General features: G+C 44.0%; 1 protein-coding gene across 2 annotated transcripts; it reads left to right on the top strand.

Annotated features, from left to right (window-relative positions):
* Positions 1-5,528: 5,528 nt before the first annotated feature.
* wnt11 (wingless-type MMTV integration site family, member 11) lies at positions 5,529-13,759 on the top strand. Of its 2 annotated transcripts, none has more exons than XM_028421463.1 (6): positions 5,529-5,791; positions 7,301-7,493; positions 9,045-9,289; positions 10,461-10,738; positions 10,821-11,113; positions 12,897-13,759. In XM_028421463.1, the coding sequence occupies exons 2-6, from the start codon at positions 7,411-7,413 to the stop codon at positions 13,069-13,071; spliced, it is 1,074 nt and encodes a 357-aa protein (XP_028277264.1). In that variant the 5' UTR covers positions 5,529-5,791; positions 7,301-7,410; the 3' UTR covers positions 13,072-13,759. The 2 variants fall into 2 exon arrangements, with proteins under 2 accessions (XP_028277264.1, XP_028277265.1); XM_028421464.1 differs by lacking the exon at positions 5,529-5,791 and adding an exon at positions 5,809-5,944.
* Positions 13,760-14,488: the final 729 nt, after the last annotated feature.

Below are 14,488 nucleotides of genomic sequence, written 5' to 3'. Positions count from 1 at the left end.
GCAGGGTATGTGAGACAGACAGGTTTGGCTGATATTTGCCAATGATGCAAATCAATGCTTTTGGGCTCCATTGTTGCCATTGTGGTTTGGTTAATATGTAATTTCTGAGAACAAGAGCATTCTGTGGGTCCAGTGTTGGACATTGTTGGCCTTTCTCGTCAATGATTTGCTCTGAATTCCAGTCTGGAGGCAAAACCTTTACAGGCTAGATGCCAATAATGCAGCTTCTGTGTGCTGATGAGGGGGCACTGCTGTCATTTATGACTAACACATTTGTTGTTGCCTTTGGATCTTTGCTCTTAGTTAATTCCATTAGGCTAAATAACCCTGTAACAAACCATACTGACATAATGTGGCAGGTTAAAAAAAGATTAAACAAGGAAATTTGTTTTGGACATTAAACCTTCTGTCCACATCTTTTAACACTGATAACCCCACTGTGCACTTTTTAAAGGGACATGTTCTCTTCCTGTGAGCTGTAACGGCAGATGCCTCTCTGACAAAGCCCTGATTGTCGGTGCTCAGCTTAGTGTGAAAGGAGCATCTCCGCATCCCCTCTCAGCTGCTGAGCAAACGGATCTGTCTCCGCTCGCAGGCCTCACTGTAGAGCCACACAGCAGCACACATCCCAGCCAGGAGCGGCCTCCTCACAGCAAGCTGTCTTTTATTTATTTACACTTTAGATGTACAAGTGGACTTCGTTACAGTTTGAATCTCAGGTGCCGGCCTGTGTGTTTGAGCGTGAAGAATACATCCTCCATCTCAAAGCAAAACAAGGTATTGCCATAATTGACCCGTGCCCCAAGTTTCCTGCTGGAAGTCAAGGTTCTGTACTGATGTAAGACCCGTGGCACTCTGTAATCATGTCCATACACAGCCAGGATTGAGGGGAGGACAGAGGGCTTAAGTGGATTTTATTTCAAGGTTCCCTTTCAGGGAAAATTGGCAGCACTGGCCTGAATACAGATCCCCCTCGTACTATGAGCAAAACGTTTGGTTTGAATTATTGAGATGTCAACTTGTAGATTGTCCTCTTAAAGAACACTTCATTTTTACTTGTAAAACTTTAGGATTAGGTCTAATATGTGAAGGATTGTCTGGGTGCTGTTTGGCAGCACTGAGGTGCAGAGGAAAGTATCTGATCACAAAGCAGTGAAGAGTATTTGTAATATGATTGCTCATAATTTTTAGTTGAAATGATGCTTAAAACATAGTCCAGCTCCCTGTTTGAACCTTTAGTGTGTATTTGAAATATTTTCACAAAGCAATGAACATGCAGCCTGGAATTTCCTGTGCTGTCATAATCCTTACAGAGGTAGGGATGCTCTCTGGCCTCCACCAGCCACTCTCTAAAAGGCCATGTTCATAAGTATCAGATGTATCTGCACAGTTTATCTGTTGTACAGTACGGAGGCCTGCAGGCCAGGCCCGGTGTCGGACCTTGTGTCGCTCTTTGGCTTCATGTTTACCAGGAGGTGCGAGCAGAGAGAGCGTCTGCAAATGAGGGGAGTGTCCCAGACTGCTGAAGTCATCCCTCCACCCACATGCTTCACCTCAACCCCCTCTGCCCTCAACACCTTTTGCTCCTCTTCAGCAACACCTCTTCAGAGGCACTGACATGGCGTCATATGCTGTGATAAAGGACCTGTGAGAGACAGAACCACCGCCCTTGACGCTGGAAGAAATGTTTCATTTTAAGGTTAAATTAGCCCCAAAATGAAAAAAAAAATCCACATATGTTAATTTTTAGATGATGTATAGCTTTGGTTTAATTCATGACCGGCTGAGCAGCAAGGAGTCGGGCTGCAATGGTGATGTCAGGAGACAAATCCTGCAGCTGCTCCTTAGACAGTAAATAACAGAACAAATCCCAGGACATGTTGATGAATTATAGACACATCTTCTAATATGCAGCTGTAAGTGTGGCTTTACATTCACATATAACTCACTTGGGTGACAAGAAGCCAGCAGAAATTCCACTTTTTCTAAAACATCACAATCTCCTATAATTTCCTTAGGTGACAGTAGTTTGTGTTTTCACAGCAGAGAGTCTGAATTTACCCTTTAGCTCCTTTTCATGCCATGAATGGACTCATTTATCTCAGATTTATGGAGCTCTGGTGATATGAGAGGACTGCAATGTACTTAATTGGTTGTGTTACTGGAATCCACTCCTCTCTTGGCTGGTTAACCCGTGGCTGGTTAAGACTGGCAGATCCTGTGCCCCTTAGTTTAAACCAGAGCTGCCATGGTGATTTGGCTTTTCGGGAAGGATCGTGCATGCAGTGCTGGTGCATCTGCCACGAGGCTGCATGAACACACAGCTCCTGGAGGACCACATGACGTGTTCAAAAGTGCCACCCATCTGTCACTTGAAAGGGCTCCGTCCTCAAAGCACAATAGAGACAGAGGCTGTAAACAAATGGTATACAAAAGATATGGGTCCAGGCTTGTCCTGCGGGGCGCAGATTGGACGACGCTTGTTGTTTCTGTGGCAGAACCCCACTGTGAGCTCTGGCAGTTTTCACAGGAGGGAACACCAGAGGGTGATGGGATTTTCACCTGGCTAATGTGAAGCTGTCAGTCCCTCTGCACGTCTAATCTGACCCAGTGAGGATACATCATGTTCTTGTTATGAGCCAATAATCAACTGGCAGCAGAGTTTGGTTGGGGATGAGAAAGAAATGAAAACTAACCGTTACTGGTACAGTTCACTGGCTGTTTCCATTTAAAGATTCCCTTTTATGTTGTATCTTTATTGCATTTATGATGGCTGTTAATCAAAATCCTGCTTTTAATTTTGATTGGGAAATTATCTATGGTCAAAAGGCTTCAGCTGATAATAGAGAACAGGCAGGCGTGAGCGTACCTCATCAGAGAAATCAACCTCTAGTCATTTATCATAGTGGTTTGCATGTTATTGTCATTTTACCAAACACGGACCGAATGAAAGGGACCAGATTTCAAAAATAAAAGCATGACGGTGAGCTTGTTAAGATTTTTTTTTTGTTCATTTTTGTAATGAAGGTTTTGCATTAAACTGTTTATTGGTGGCTTTTAAAAAACAGCAAAAGGATTTTTACATTAACATTAAACTTAGAAACAGACACATTTCCACTGCGGCGCTGTTTAGTTTTGCAGCCCTGAGGAAGCATGGGAGCATTTTCCAAGGGCATAATGGTAACTCTGCACCCATTCAGGCCCTGATCCTCCTGGGTGAAAGTTGAGTGTCCTTCTCCCCCTCCCTCCCCCCCCAGAGAGCCTCCTGATTCTGATATTGGCTTGATCCTCTTGAGATTTTTGAGGACAATGGCCCAGCGCTGGGAGACTTGTCCCTCAGCAAACATTAACACTGTATTCAGCCTGAGCTCCGGCCTCCATTCACTCTATATGAACGATTTTAAACTGAGGCAACATAATAAGCAGTGTGACATCCAGGTTTGCACATGGCTCATAAATTACAGTCTTTATTAACGTGCATGTACATGATATATTTCCTCTGTTTTTAATGATATCCCATAATCTAAAGGATTTATCTGCTTCACTTGTTGACTCCGTTTTCAAATCTTTAAACTCGAGCTATGGCCACATCTGGATTAAACAACAGTGTGTTATAAATATTGGAACCTTGGAGCTGTAATTATTTCATCGACATTGTGTAGCTTGTTCACCGGTAATCCCACCATGTCTAAAACTGATTATAGTGACAGTTCAAAAATACAATGTATCTGTAACACTATCTGTGTAAAGCTGGTTTTGATCTGAGTCATGGATTATCCATCATAACTCAGCTCTGATTCTGCTGTTATATGACATGAGTTATTTCATTATCTTGAACTCCAGTGGCTCTGTTATATCCCCCCTCAGAAGGTGTCCTCCCCCCTTCTGTGTTGCTTGGAAGGCGAGATGTGAAGATCAAGGGGCTGCGTGTTGATCCTAGCTCAGGAATGGAGAGCCTGTGTGTAAAAAGTCTGTCTGTAGACGAGCCCGGTGCTGCTGGAAGCTCCACAACTCCCACACACACACACACACACACACACACACACACTTCCAGCCTGTGCCCAGTCACAGTTGACTGCCATGTAAAACACATTGAGTCTCTCTGGACGCAGGATTACAGCTCGGCGAACTGTAAATAAGATACATACACGCAGAGGTATCATACACAAAACAGATTTGGTCACAGGGACCAGGGTGCTCCCAGAGGAAGAGTTTGTCGTGGTCTGCATGACAACACCTGGCCTGCTGTTCCCCTGTGGAGCACGAGGCCAGCCGTGTTAGCTATACCAGTCGCAAGGTCAAGATCTGGACAACAGCTCAGTATTGGATTTTGTCTGGAGGTGCAGCAGATTCTCAGGAAAACTATACATTACTTTCTCACAGCTGGCTCCGCGGAGTATCACTTACACTGTGGTTAATATTTAAGGAAATCAGCCAGTGCAGGAAAAGTGTGTAACTTTAGGAAGCTTTTATTTGACTTTTTAAAAGTATTTGTGTGTGTGTGTGTGTGGACTACAGTGGTATCATGTCACACTGTATTTAGGAGTATATATTGTAACTATTATATGGCATCTACGCTAATAAATAAAAGATGTTTTTAGAGTTTCAGTGCACACAGAGCACCGTTCACCTTTCAGACTCTTTCAGAAGTAATGTTTCATTTCAGGCTGTGACTCTGACATTTCCTGTACACATTATTCCAAGATACATTTTTTTTTTATGAAGCAAATTTGCTCACAGATGAAAGAAAGAGCTGGCAGGGGGGTTACCCCACAATATTTTATGTTCCGCTTATAGAGAGCGCACAAAAAAAAAAAAAAAAAGCTGCAAGTGTGCGTGTGAACATAGATTATAAACGGATTATGATGAAAAGCATGAGATTTTCACTAATTATAATGGAATGATTCAATTAGTGGACTTTTTCCACATGGCTGTATGTGAAATTAACAAATAATTTCCTGTTTGATGTCAGTGTTTGGAACAATAACAACTCTTTGGGACAACAGTGTTTGAACTTTTATTATTTTTTTAATTATTTTATTTCAAAATTAAAATACAGAAAATGCTGTGGTGTTAAATGTATTAATTATTTTGTACTTTTAATAATAATTTTGTTATTTAGTACTTTTTTAATAACAATTTCCCAACCTAACTTATACTAATTCGTTCCTTAAAATCTAAATAACAGATTTATGGACCTGGAGACATGATGCTTTGTGCTACATGGACTTTTATGTGAGTATGATAATGATAGCAGAGAAACTATAAAAATGCCATTAAAGTAAGGTCAGTGTGTGTCCAATTCATCATCACAGACACACTGTAAGTCAGTCCTGCTCCCTGTGGGGGTATTACAGGACTGTGCCGGAGTGATTTCAGGAGGATCGCAGTGGTTGCTGCTCGGGTCCCGGTGCAGCCTGATTTCTTATGCTAATGCAGGTCTGACATCAGCAGTGAGATCAAAGCAGGGCAGGGGTACTTTAGAGCTGAGTCTGCCCCCATTCAGGCTCACTCACTCTCCTCCTCTCTCTCTGTCCCTCACACACACACACACACACTCACAGACTGACCGACCGCTCTGATACACACACCATGCGTACCTGTCCGGAGCTACTCTACCAACCCGTGCTGGATTTTACCAACGCGTCTGGCTGATACTGACACAGAGGGCTCTTTGGACGGATTTTTCGACCTGCTTTGACTTTTTTTGATTTGATTTGCCTTTTTTTTAAAAAATTGGTTTCTCCTTGTCTGGGTTTATTGGACGGAGGAAGCTGAGCGCCGCGCCAAGGTGAGAGGAGGCTGCAGGCGGAGTGCGTAAAAGTTTCGGATTATTCCGAGAAGAGAGAGTTGGCTGCTTTGTACGTAGAGATTTGTGCAGAAAAATCTGGAAGGAATCTTAACCAAAAATAGTTTAATACACGGTGTACAGTAGAAGTAACGGGTAAGTCACATTATTCATGTTGCGTCCGCAGATTTCATACTTGGAACTTGCTCTTGGAAACTTTTGGAAACAGACTCCCTGAGCTCGCAGTGAGCTCTGCTTATTAGAGATGACCGCCTGACTTTCTTTGTTTAGCTCCACCAATTATAACTCACTTATCCTTGATTAATAATCACGTTACCTCGATTATCTCGGCTTCATGAGGCACACGCACATCAGTAGGTAGTGTGTGTGTGTGTGTGTGTGTGTGTGTGTGGTTATCAGCCTTTATCTTCTAGGTGGAAACAGGAGCTGCCACTTACACACCGCTTTGACCAGATGTAAATGTGTAAGCAGTGAATCCGTAATTCTTTGTTTTTAATGGATAATATGTTAATTCCATTTTTATGTATCCGCCAGGTCGGACTGCAGTTGCGCGCAGTAGTCCCGGTTTCACTGGCCTCGTTTGACTAATTAACATCAGTGATTTTTCACAGTTTCGAGCGCGTCTCGACCAATCAGTGACGCGCACCGGAGCTGCGGCTTCAAACGGGGCCATTATCTGCTACCTGCAGTGTTAACGCGCTCTCTTAAAGCTGCCTTCAAAGAGGCCCCATATCAGATAATGTTTCTGATCGCTGCCTTGATCTGAGCTGCTGTAATGTCAGCCTCACTGGACATTCTTTACATTTCTCAGAGGATTATCACACCAAACTGTATAACAGAAATAATGTATCTGTACAAATACGCGGCGCAAAAATGGAAAGGGCCTCCGAGTGTGTGTGTGTGTGTGTGCGCGCCCCAGAGTTAGGCAGAAGTTTGTGTGATTGAGCTTAAAAAAAAAAATCCACACAGCCTTCAAACTCGGGCTAACAATGTGATCCAAGACAAAGACACCGTCTATTATATAAATGCATTTGGATAAAGAAGCAGCACAAAGTAGAATAAACAACCAGTCTGATGTTTGATGAGAGCATGCAGGAGAGTGATTTGTCCTGCTTTGGTTTGAGTGTGTTGGCCTGTTGGTTTTCCTAACTGTGCCTGGACTCTTCAACAAAGTGAACAATCTACAACTAACATCCCTTTCTTGGCTAAATTTGATATTTAATGTGTGTGGGGACTAAAATCCACATTTACATTTGTAATTTCAGTAATTTCATTGTTACAGTACATTTTACAATCACCACAGATTCTAAATGATCATTTGTTTAAATATTTAAAGTGATCTCAGCTGATATTTACACACACACACACACACACACACACACACACACACACACACACAGAGACTGATAATGAAAGAACACTCCAAACATGAACTCTTGGCCCCGTGTGACACGGCTAAGTCATCAGTGTTATTTCTCTGATTTATTGCAGCATTTAAAGAGGAGGCTGTGCCATGAGAGTTGACCTTTGAGTCTGAGCCAAGACACCCAACAGTCCCTTTTGTATTTGTGTCCTGTGTGAAGTGGAGGACCGGTCCAACCATGAGGAGCAGCTCTCATGTCCTGCCTCTCGGTGTGCTCACGGCTCTGCTGCTGTCTCAGGTCTGCTCTGGCATCAAATGGCTGTAAGTATTCTCAGGAGTGTCTCTGTCCTCAGCTCATGTGCCACCTTCACACTGCTTTGCCTTCCAACAATGTCAAAACTCATGACGTCACATATACAGGATACGGTGTGGCCCTTTGCGGTGTGTTTTTTTTTTCGGAGCTGAGGGTCCATGGCAGCTTTGAAATGGGCCCCAGCATTCCTCAAGTTGCTCTTGATGAAGGGAGAGACTGTGTGTGCTGTACATGTGTGTCTGATGAGAGGACAGTAGATTAGCTGGCGGCCCTTCAGATTATGAATGGAAACCTGCATTGTTTTATTGATTTTAATGCACATTGCAGTTGTTAGGGCGCAGATTGAATTTATCTCCTACAGAAAATAAAATCAGGGTGACGAGGCGTCTTGGTGGTGCACACAGCGCCGCTGATGTCACTGCTTTCTCTGTGTAGTCTAGCTAGGCCTCAAATCATAAAAATAGTGAACCATAGATGGCGGCTGGGACACAATTGTTGCTTTTATGGTAAACACAAACAATAATTTTCACAATAATTTTGGAAAGTCCCAGGTTGCTGTTTTTTGGATTTGTTTACATTTCAGTTGAATGTTTGGAGGCTGTGTATGTATCAGTTTTTGTCTCTCTGATCACTGTGAAAATCCCAAAATATCTGTGTGTTGTTATCGTGCTGAGAGCCTGTGGCTCTCACAGTGGGAACACCTAAGCAGATGTGCCCATGAGAGCCTGGATGGCATGTGCTAAATCTAAGTGAGAAGTCGTACAGTCTTGATAATGCGCTGCGGTGCAATGCAAAACAGATGCAGCTGTAAACACCTGTGAGTGCCGGGTTCGCTACGAGCTCTGTGGACTCACAGCTTATCATTGGGCACAGAGTGGCTGGCCCCCACTAATGCAAAACAGGCCAAGGTGCAGGCGGCGCTGCCTGGTTCTCACGAACTCTCAGCAGAGTGCGGCACACAGAAAGCAGAGATCAGAGGGAACCTGCTCCGCCTGTGGTTTCTCTATTAACTTAACCCCCAATAAGTTAAAATTGTTTAAATCAAATGTGTGCACTCTTTAATAGTCTGTAAACAGATGATTCATGTCAAACGGAGGCCACAGAGGACAATGCTTCCTGTGGTGGAAAATTCAAATGCGGCGGGATGTACGCAGTTTTTCATCTGACTGTAGGTCTGAATTTACTGGGCCTTTTATATTTTTTGGCATATCTTGAGGCCTCTTCTGTGCTTTAACAAAAGAAAGCTCTTTGCCAAGAACGTGTCACTTGTATTTTATGAATCTGCAGCTGACTCTCCTTTGGGATTTTCACTGTGATAAGATGGTTCTCTGCTGTGATGCACGCCAAAATATTCCCCTGCCTGCAGCATTATCTGTTTCGATTTTTCAATTGTTTGTGTGTCACAGACCTGAAATGTAGAAAGCCAACTGACTAACACACAGAATAAAAATCATAGTGTGTCCATTAGGTGACAGTTTCAATCATAAAAAACATGTGATTAAGCAATCTTTTGTCTCTGTCAGCACCACCTTTGACTCTTGTGTTTGTGCCCCTGGCAGAGCTCTGTCACACGTTCCTGCTTCTTTACACATCAACCAGACCCAGCACTGTAAGCTGATGCCAGGCATGGTGTCCTCCCAGGCTCAGCTGTGCCGCAGCAACCTGGAGCTCATGCAGACCATTATCCAAGCTGCCCGTGAGGTCAAGAAAACATGCCAGAAGACCTTTTCTGATATGCGCTGGAACTGCTCCTCCATCGACATCCCTGTTGATACCCCGAAGTATCGTCCAGACCTCGACCGAGGTATGGTTCTAAATAGTCTGGCACGGCTGTGCGGATGCTGTTGTTTCCAAATCAACGTTTTTTTTTAACCCACAGGAGATGTTTATAGTCATGCTTGACATTCAAAGCACATCCAAAACCAAAGTCATTTAATGTTACGTTTATTGTATTTGAGTTTACGGCAATACAGTGTTTGAATGAAATGAAGGAACTAAAGTCCTTTTCAAAAACGATTTCCGGTCTCAAGACGACACACTGCCTCATTTTCCAACTTTTCACTGCCAGCTAGCATTTATCCTTTAGGACCCCTCACCAGGGACGTGTACTCAGACCCCCCCCCCTCCCACCCTCACCCTTACAACACAGCTTATGTACATCAGCCTGATGTAATAATTGGTTTGTTATAATCCACAGCATTCTCAGCCTGCACGCTTGTCTGCGCTGCTGGTTTTAATGCCAAAAACGACCTTGAATCAGGGTTGGTTGCTGGGTGCTGTAGAGAAGGGGAGACATGGCTGCCATTTGCTAAATGAACAGTCTGCACTGAACAGGAAATGGCTCGTCTCTGTCCGGGGATGGCTTTGATCTAACCAGCCCACGGTCATACATGATTTCTTCCTTTACTTGCAATTGCTCCCTGGCCTTTAACATATGGGCTTTTTGTGTGCGCACATCACCGCCAATTACATCAGCGCTCACTCTGCATTAGAGCACGGGCGCTGATGTTTGATGGATACATTTTGGGCACTCATTTTCTTTCATTTTTTTTAACAGACAGAAGAAAAGCAGAGAGAGGAGCTGATTGTGCAACAGAAGTGGGCTGCAAAGTTTCCATAAATGTTTTTCTTTAAAAAAAAAAAAAAAAAAATCAATGTGATCATTTTTCATTGTTGTTTTTCATTGTTGAAATCACAATTCACTATGCTCACATTTAAAAGCAGGAAAATGTTCTGCGTGCGACATAAACAACTAATTATGAACGAATTCAACTCAGCATTGTTCAAATAAATATTCTTTACTGTACGGATGAAACAAGGAGTTTCTTGTAACTTCTCTTCTAACTTGAACTTTCTTATTTGTTTGTCATTTTTTTGGTTAAATAAATCGAATCATCTGATAATATACTTTGAATGTTTGTGCCTCCTTTGTACCTACAGTGTTTAATGAGTCTGTCTCTGTCTGTTTCCATCAGGAACAAGAGAGGCTGCATTCGTCTACGCGCTGTCTGCAGCCACCATCAGCCACACCATTGCGCAGGCGTGCACCTCGGGGGATTTGCGGCTGTGCTCGTGTGGCCCTATTCCTGCAGAGATACCAGAGCCCGGCTATCGATGGGGAGGCTGCGGCGACAACCTCCACTACGGTCTGATCATGGGCTCCAAGTTCTCTGACGCTCCCATGAAGATGAAGCGCGCAGGTTCCCATGCCAACAAACTGATGCACCTTCACAACAGTGAAGTCGGGAGACAGGTACGCAGCATGGATGGACCTGTCTTTGACAAAAAGGAGAACCAGTTTCACTGTTAATCTTCATCATCCTCTATCCTCACAGGTGCTGAGAGAAGCGCTGGTGATGAAGTGTAAATGCCACGGTGTGTCTGGATCCTGCTCCATAAGGACCTGCTGGAGAGGCCTGCAAGATCTGAGGGAGATTGCCATGGATCTGAAGACCAAGTACCTGTCTGCCACTAAAGTGGTTCACCGGCCCATGGGCACACGCAAGCAGCTGGTACCCAAAGACATCGACATCCGGCCGGTGAGGGAGAACGAGCTGGTCTACCTGCAGAGCTCCCCGGACTTCTGCGCCAAGAACGATAAACAGGGCTCAGCTGGGACACAGGGCAGGTGAGGTCACACACATGTATGGTAGCAATGAGAGCCCTCTGCTGTTAGAGTTATTAGCATGACTCAGATCAGCACCAGACCCACGCAGCTGACAAAGAGGAAATGACCAATACTGCAGGCCTGCTCATCCAGGATGTTGACTCGAGTGAAGTGGTGTCCACCCTGGTGGCACCATTTACTTTACACACCAGCTGACAAGCAGTGGCCCCTGAGAGGCCTTTGTCTGCGGGTTGTCTGAGCATGTGGCTGCAGTCCTTGTCCTGCTATCTGAAGCTATTACTAGTGCGGTTATTCTTAGGACTGAGTGCACTCGAGCTGATATTGATTTGAGAGGGACACACAAACAGAGGAATAGTTAATGGTCCCCCAGAGATAAAGGTTTACTTTCAGTGCTTCAGCAGAGAGATGTTAGCAGACAGCTCATATGTGTGAGGTTGACTCTTGCTGGGATCTGTCTAAACAATTAGAGAGTATCTCGTGAACTTATTGCATGTTGCAGGTCGTATCACAGGCTGCTTCCTTTGAGAGAGAGGCTGTCAGAACAGAACATAAACACACCACTGAATGTCACACATCATATGATTCAGATCATGTTACCCTCGGCCTCATGCCACTCCACAGATAAGCCGCCGAGTACATGCTTCCTGTCATGGACGCTCGCTGTGCATCCCTCACAGCCTGATAACAGAGCAGCCACGCTGCGTGAAACCTCTGCCAAGTCACGCGGCGCTCGCACTGCTGTCGTCATTTCATGAACGTGAGGCGCTGATGCTGATGCATTCATAATGCGTGGGTATTGATTATTCCCACATGTGTGCAGACACATGTGTGTGTGTCACACTCATGCCACTTTACATTAATAGAGTTTCTCGGTGCTGTGTGGAGCAGTAGTGCTCTGTCGGTTTTTTTTCTGACTAATGAAAGAATCTGGGGCAGGAAAAGTGGATTTAACAACAGTCCTATAATAGCTAAAGTGTGATCACTGGTGTGAAAGCGCGCCATGTCCCTGGGAAGGCCTGTACTTTAGCCTTAAATGAAATTACCGTCTTTGCTTAAACTGGAAGCTGTGGCCGACAGAATGTGCAGTGCTGTCCTGTTGCTCCTAAAGTGATATAATGAGATCTTGCCTTTGACAAAACATAACTGTGTGGGGGTTTCTGTGTGTTTGCCAGCTCCCACTGATGTAATAAACCTGTCTTACATTCTCAATGACTCTTGTGCCTCCTCCTCTCCTCCTCCTCCTCCTCCTCCTCCTGCAGCCTTCAGTTTGGCGGCTCTCTCTCACCCTCCTGGTCATTAACACTCTGCCATCATAAAACAAAGCAATTATGTGGAGAGGGTGAGCTAAATAGAGGGAGGGCAGCCCTGTGTATTCAGTGTGATTTATGGCAGGGGTTATTCTCTGCTCATTCAGGATGCCCCGGGCTTCTGAAATGAGAGGCTCCAAAAGCATCCACTGCCCCAAAGACGAGCAAACAAAAAGAAAAATGCAAGAAAAAACGTTTGGGAGAAGGAGCGTACAAAAGGTTAAAGCACAGCAGTCGGTCAAGCCATTTTAGAGGACAATTTAGACTCTTAACAGGCTGCCAGATTGTGTGAAATGTTTTAGAATGAAGCTGTAAAGTTAATTGTCCCGGGCATGGGAGCACACCGGAAATATGTTTGCTTTCATAGCTGGTTGTTAAAATCCAAAAATCTGCCTCCCTTTTCTGTACTTAAGGAAAATCTATTATTGTAAAACTAAAATAAATTCAACTTAAATCTTGTGTTATTTTTCTTCCAGGCAGTGCAACAAAACGTCGTCCGGCAGTGACAGCTGTGACCTGATGTGCTGCGGCCGCGGCTACAACCCGTACACAGAGAAGCTGGTGGAGCGCTGCCACTGCAAATACCACTGGTGCTGCTACGTAACCTGCAAGAAGTGCGAGCGGATCGTGGAGAGATACGTCTGCAAATGAGTCCCTGCCTGAAGACCTCGTTAATACCGAGCCGGCCGAGGCTACAGATTAACCAAAGCACTACAATACCAAGAAGGCTTACCTTTGTTTCAAGCTTTAGCATGCGTATCTCAACGAGAAGTGGTCTACTCTTGTGTCAGTATCATCTTTGTATCAATTCTCCAACACAAAAAGCTTGTAAGCTTTTTTTTGTTTTTTTTTTGCTTCACAAACCTGGACATGCAGAGAGTGGCAGCAGTGACAGTCAGTTCATGTGAAGACCGCCGTCCTTCTGGGTATTTTCTCTTTCCTGTTACTGAATATAAATCCTCCCCAACAGGGATACTGAAAGTCTATTTTACTATATCTCTAATAAAAAGAAATAATATTGGATTTTATGCTGGAGGAGAGGGGTTGTCATCTCTCCTGACTAGACAAAGACTTACGTTTGGCTTCATTCCACGGACATGGAAGGGTTCTCATGGATCCACACTTCATTTTTTAATAGGTACTATTTTCCTCTTCAGAAACGAGCAGCAGAGGAAAGTGGGAACACAAAGGGAACTTTTCAATCATGGATTTGTTGTGGTTGATGTTTTGGACTCTCACCATGTGTCCTGTGTGGATTTGTGTGACATGCCTGCGTCCCCTGTGGATTGAGAGAAGACATTTAAGGACTTTGTGAAATTTCTTTTTTTTTTGTCTGACATGCAGGCAGTTCAAAATATATTCTATTTTTCAGAGCATATGAGCTGAACTCATGGATTTTGTAAACCACTTTTGTGTGGATGTACATACTGTTATTTTGTATACTGAAATAAAGAAAGAAGTATTTATAAAATAATGAAACCACCTCCATCTTTACATGAATATTGTATCCTTTTCTCCCTTCTGTGACCAACTCCAACAGAAATTCTTTTTTAAAACATTTAGAGTAATTTATTTCAAATCTAAGTGTTATAAAATAGCAGTTAACCACAACTTATAGCTCACTGTGGTTGTAAATCAGCTGGGCACACTCAGTAATGAGTTGCAGGGTTCAGCTCTCTGAATTACCCAAACCCTGGGAAAGTGTTTGTTTGGACATTCCACCTCCAAACAAAGGCATTTTTGTCACTCCTACCACGGCTCAAACACTCATCTGCCAGAGAGCAGACCTCCAATAGACAAACATCAAACTTAACAAAAGACTAATCTGATTTATTTCAGACATAAAGCCAGGCTGTGGACCGTTGGCAGGGACGCTGTGCAGAGTGGACATATTACCCTCTGACCAGCCTTGTAAAGTGGTTCTCATGATTCTACACTGACAGAAATAGCTGTGGAGGATGTAGAGCCCATGCTGTGTGCTCACATGATACATTACAGCACAGGCGTGCGCACTCACTGGAGCTGTAACGCTTCTTGACCCGAGCCTGCCAAAACAGCCCCACATACT

The sequence above is a fragment of the Parambassis ranga genome, chromosome 14, assembly GCF_900634625.1.
Source record: "Parambassis ranga chromosome 14, fParRan2.1, whole genome shotgun sequence".
In the NCBI taxonomy this organism is placed as follows: Eukaryota; Metazoa; Chordata; class Actinopteri; family Ambassidae; genus Parambassis; species Parambassis ranga.
Note: the sequence above shows the minus strand (reverse complement) of the source record. Positions and strands in the feature narration are given on the sequence as shown.

Coding starts and splice junctions, on each gene's coding strand:
- wnt11 (XM_028421463.1), top strand. CDS start 7,411: ATGAGGAGCAGCTCTCATGTCCTGCCTCTCGGTGTGCTCACGGCTCTG. Junction 7,494..9,044: donor TGCTCTGGCATCAAATGGCT/GTAAGTATTCTC, acceptor TGCCCCTGGCAG/AGCTCTGTCACACGTTCCTG. Junction 11,114..12,896: donor TCAGCTGGGACACAGGGCAG/GTGAGGTCACAC, acceptor TTTTTCTTCCAG/GCAGTGCAACAAAACGTCGT.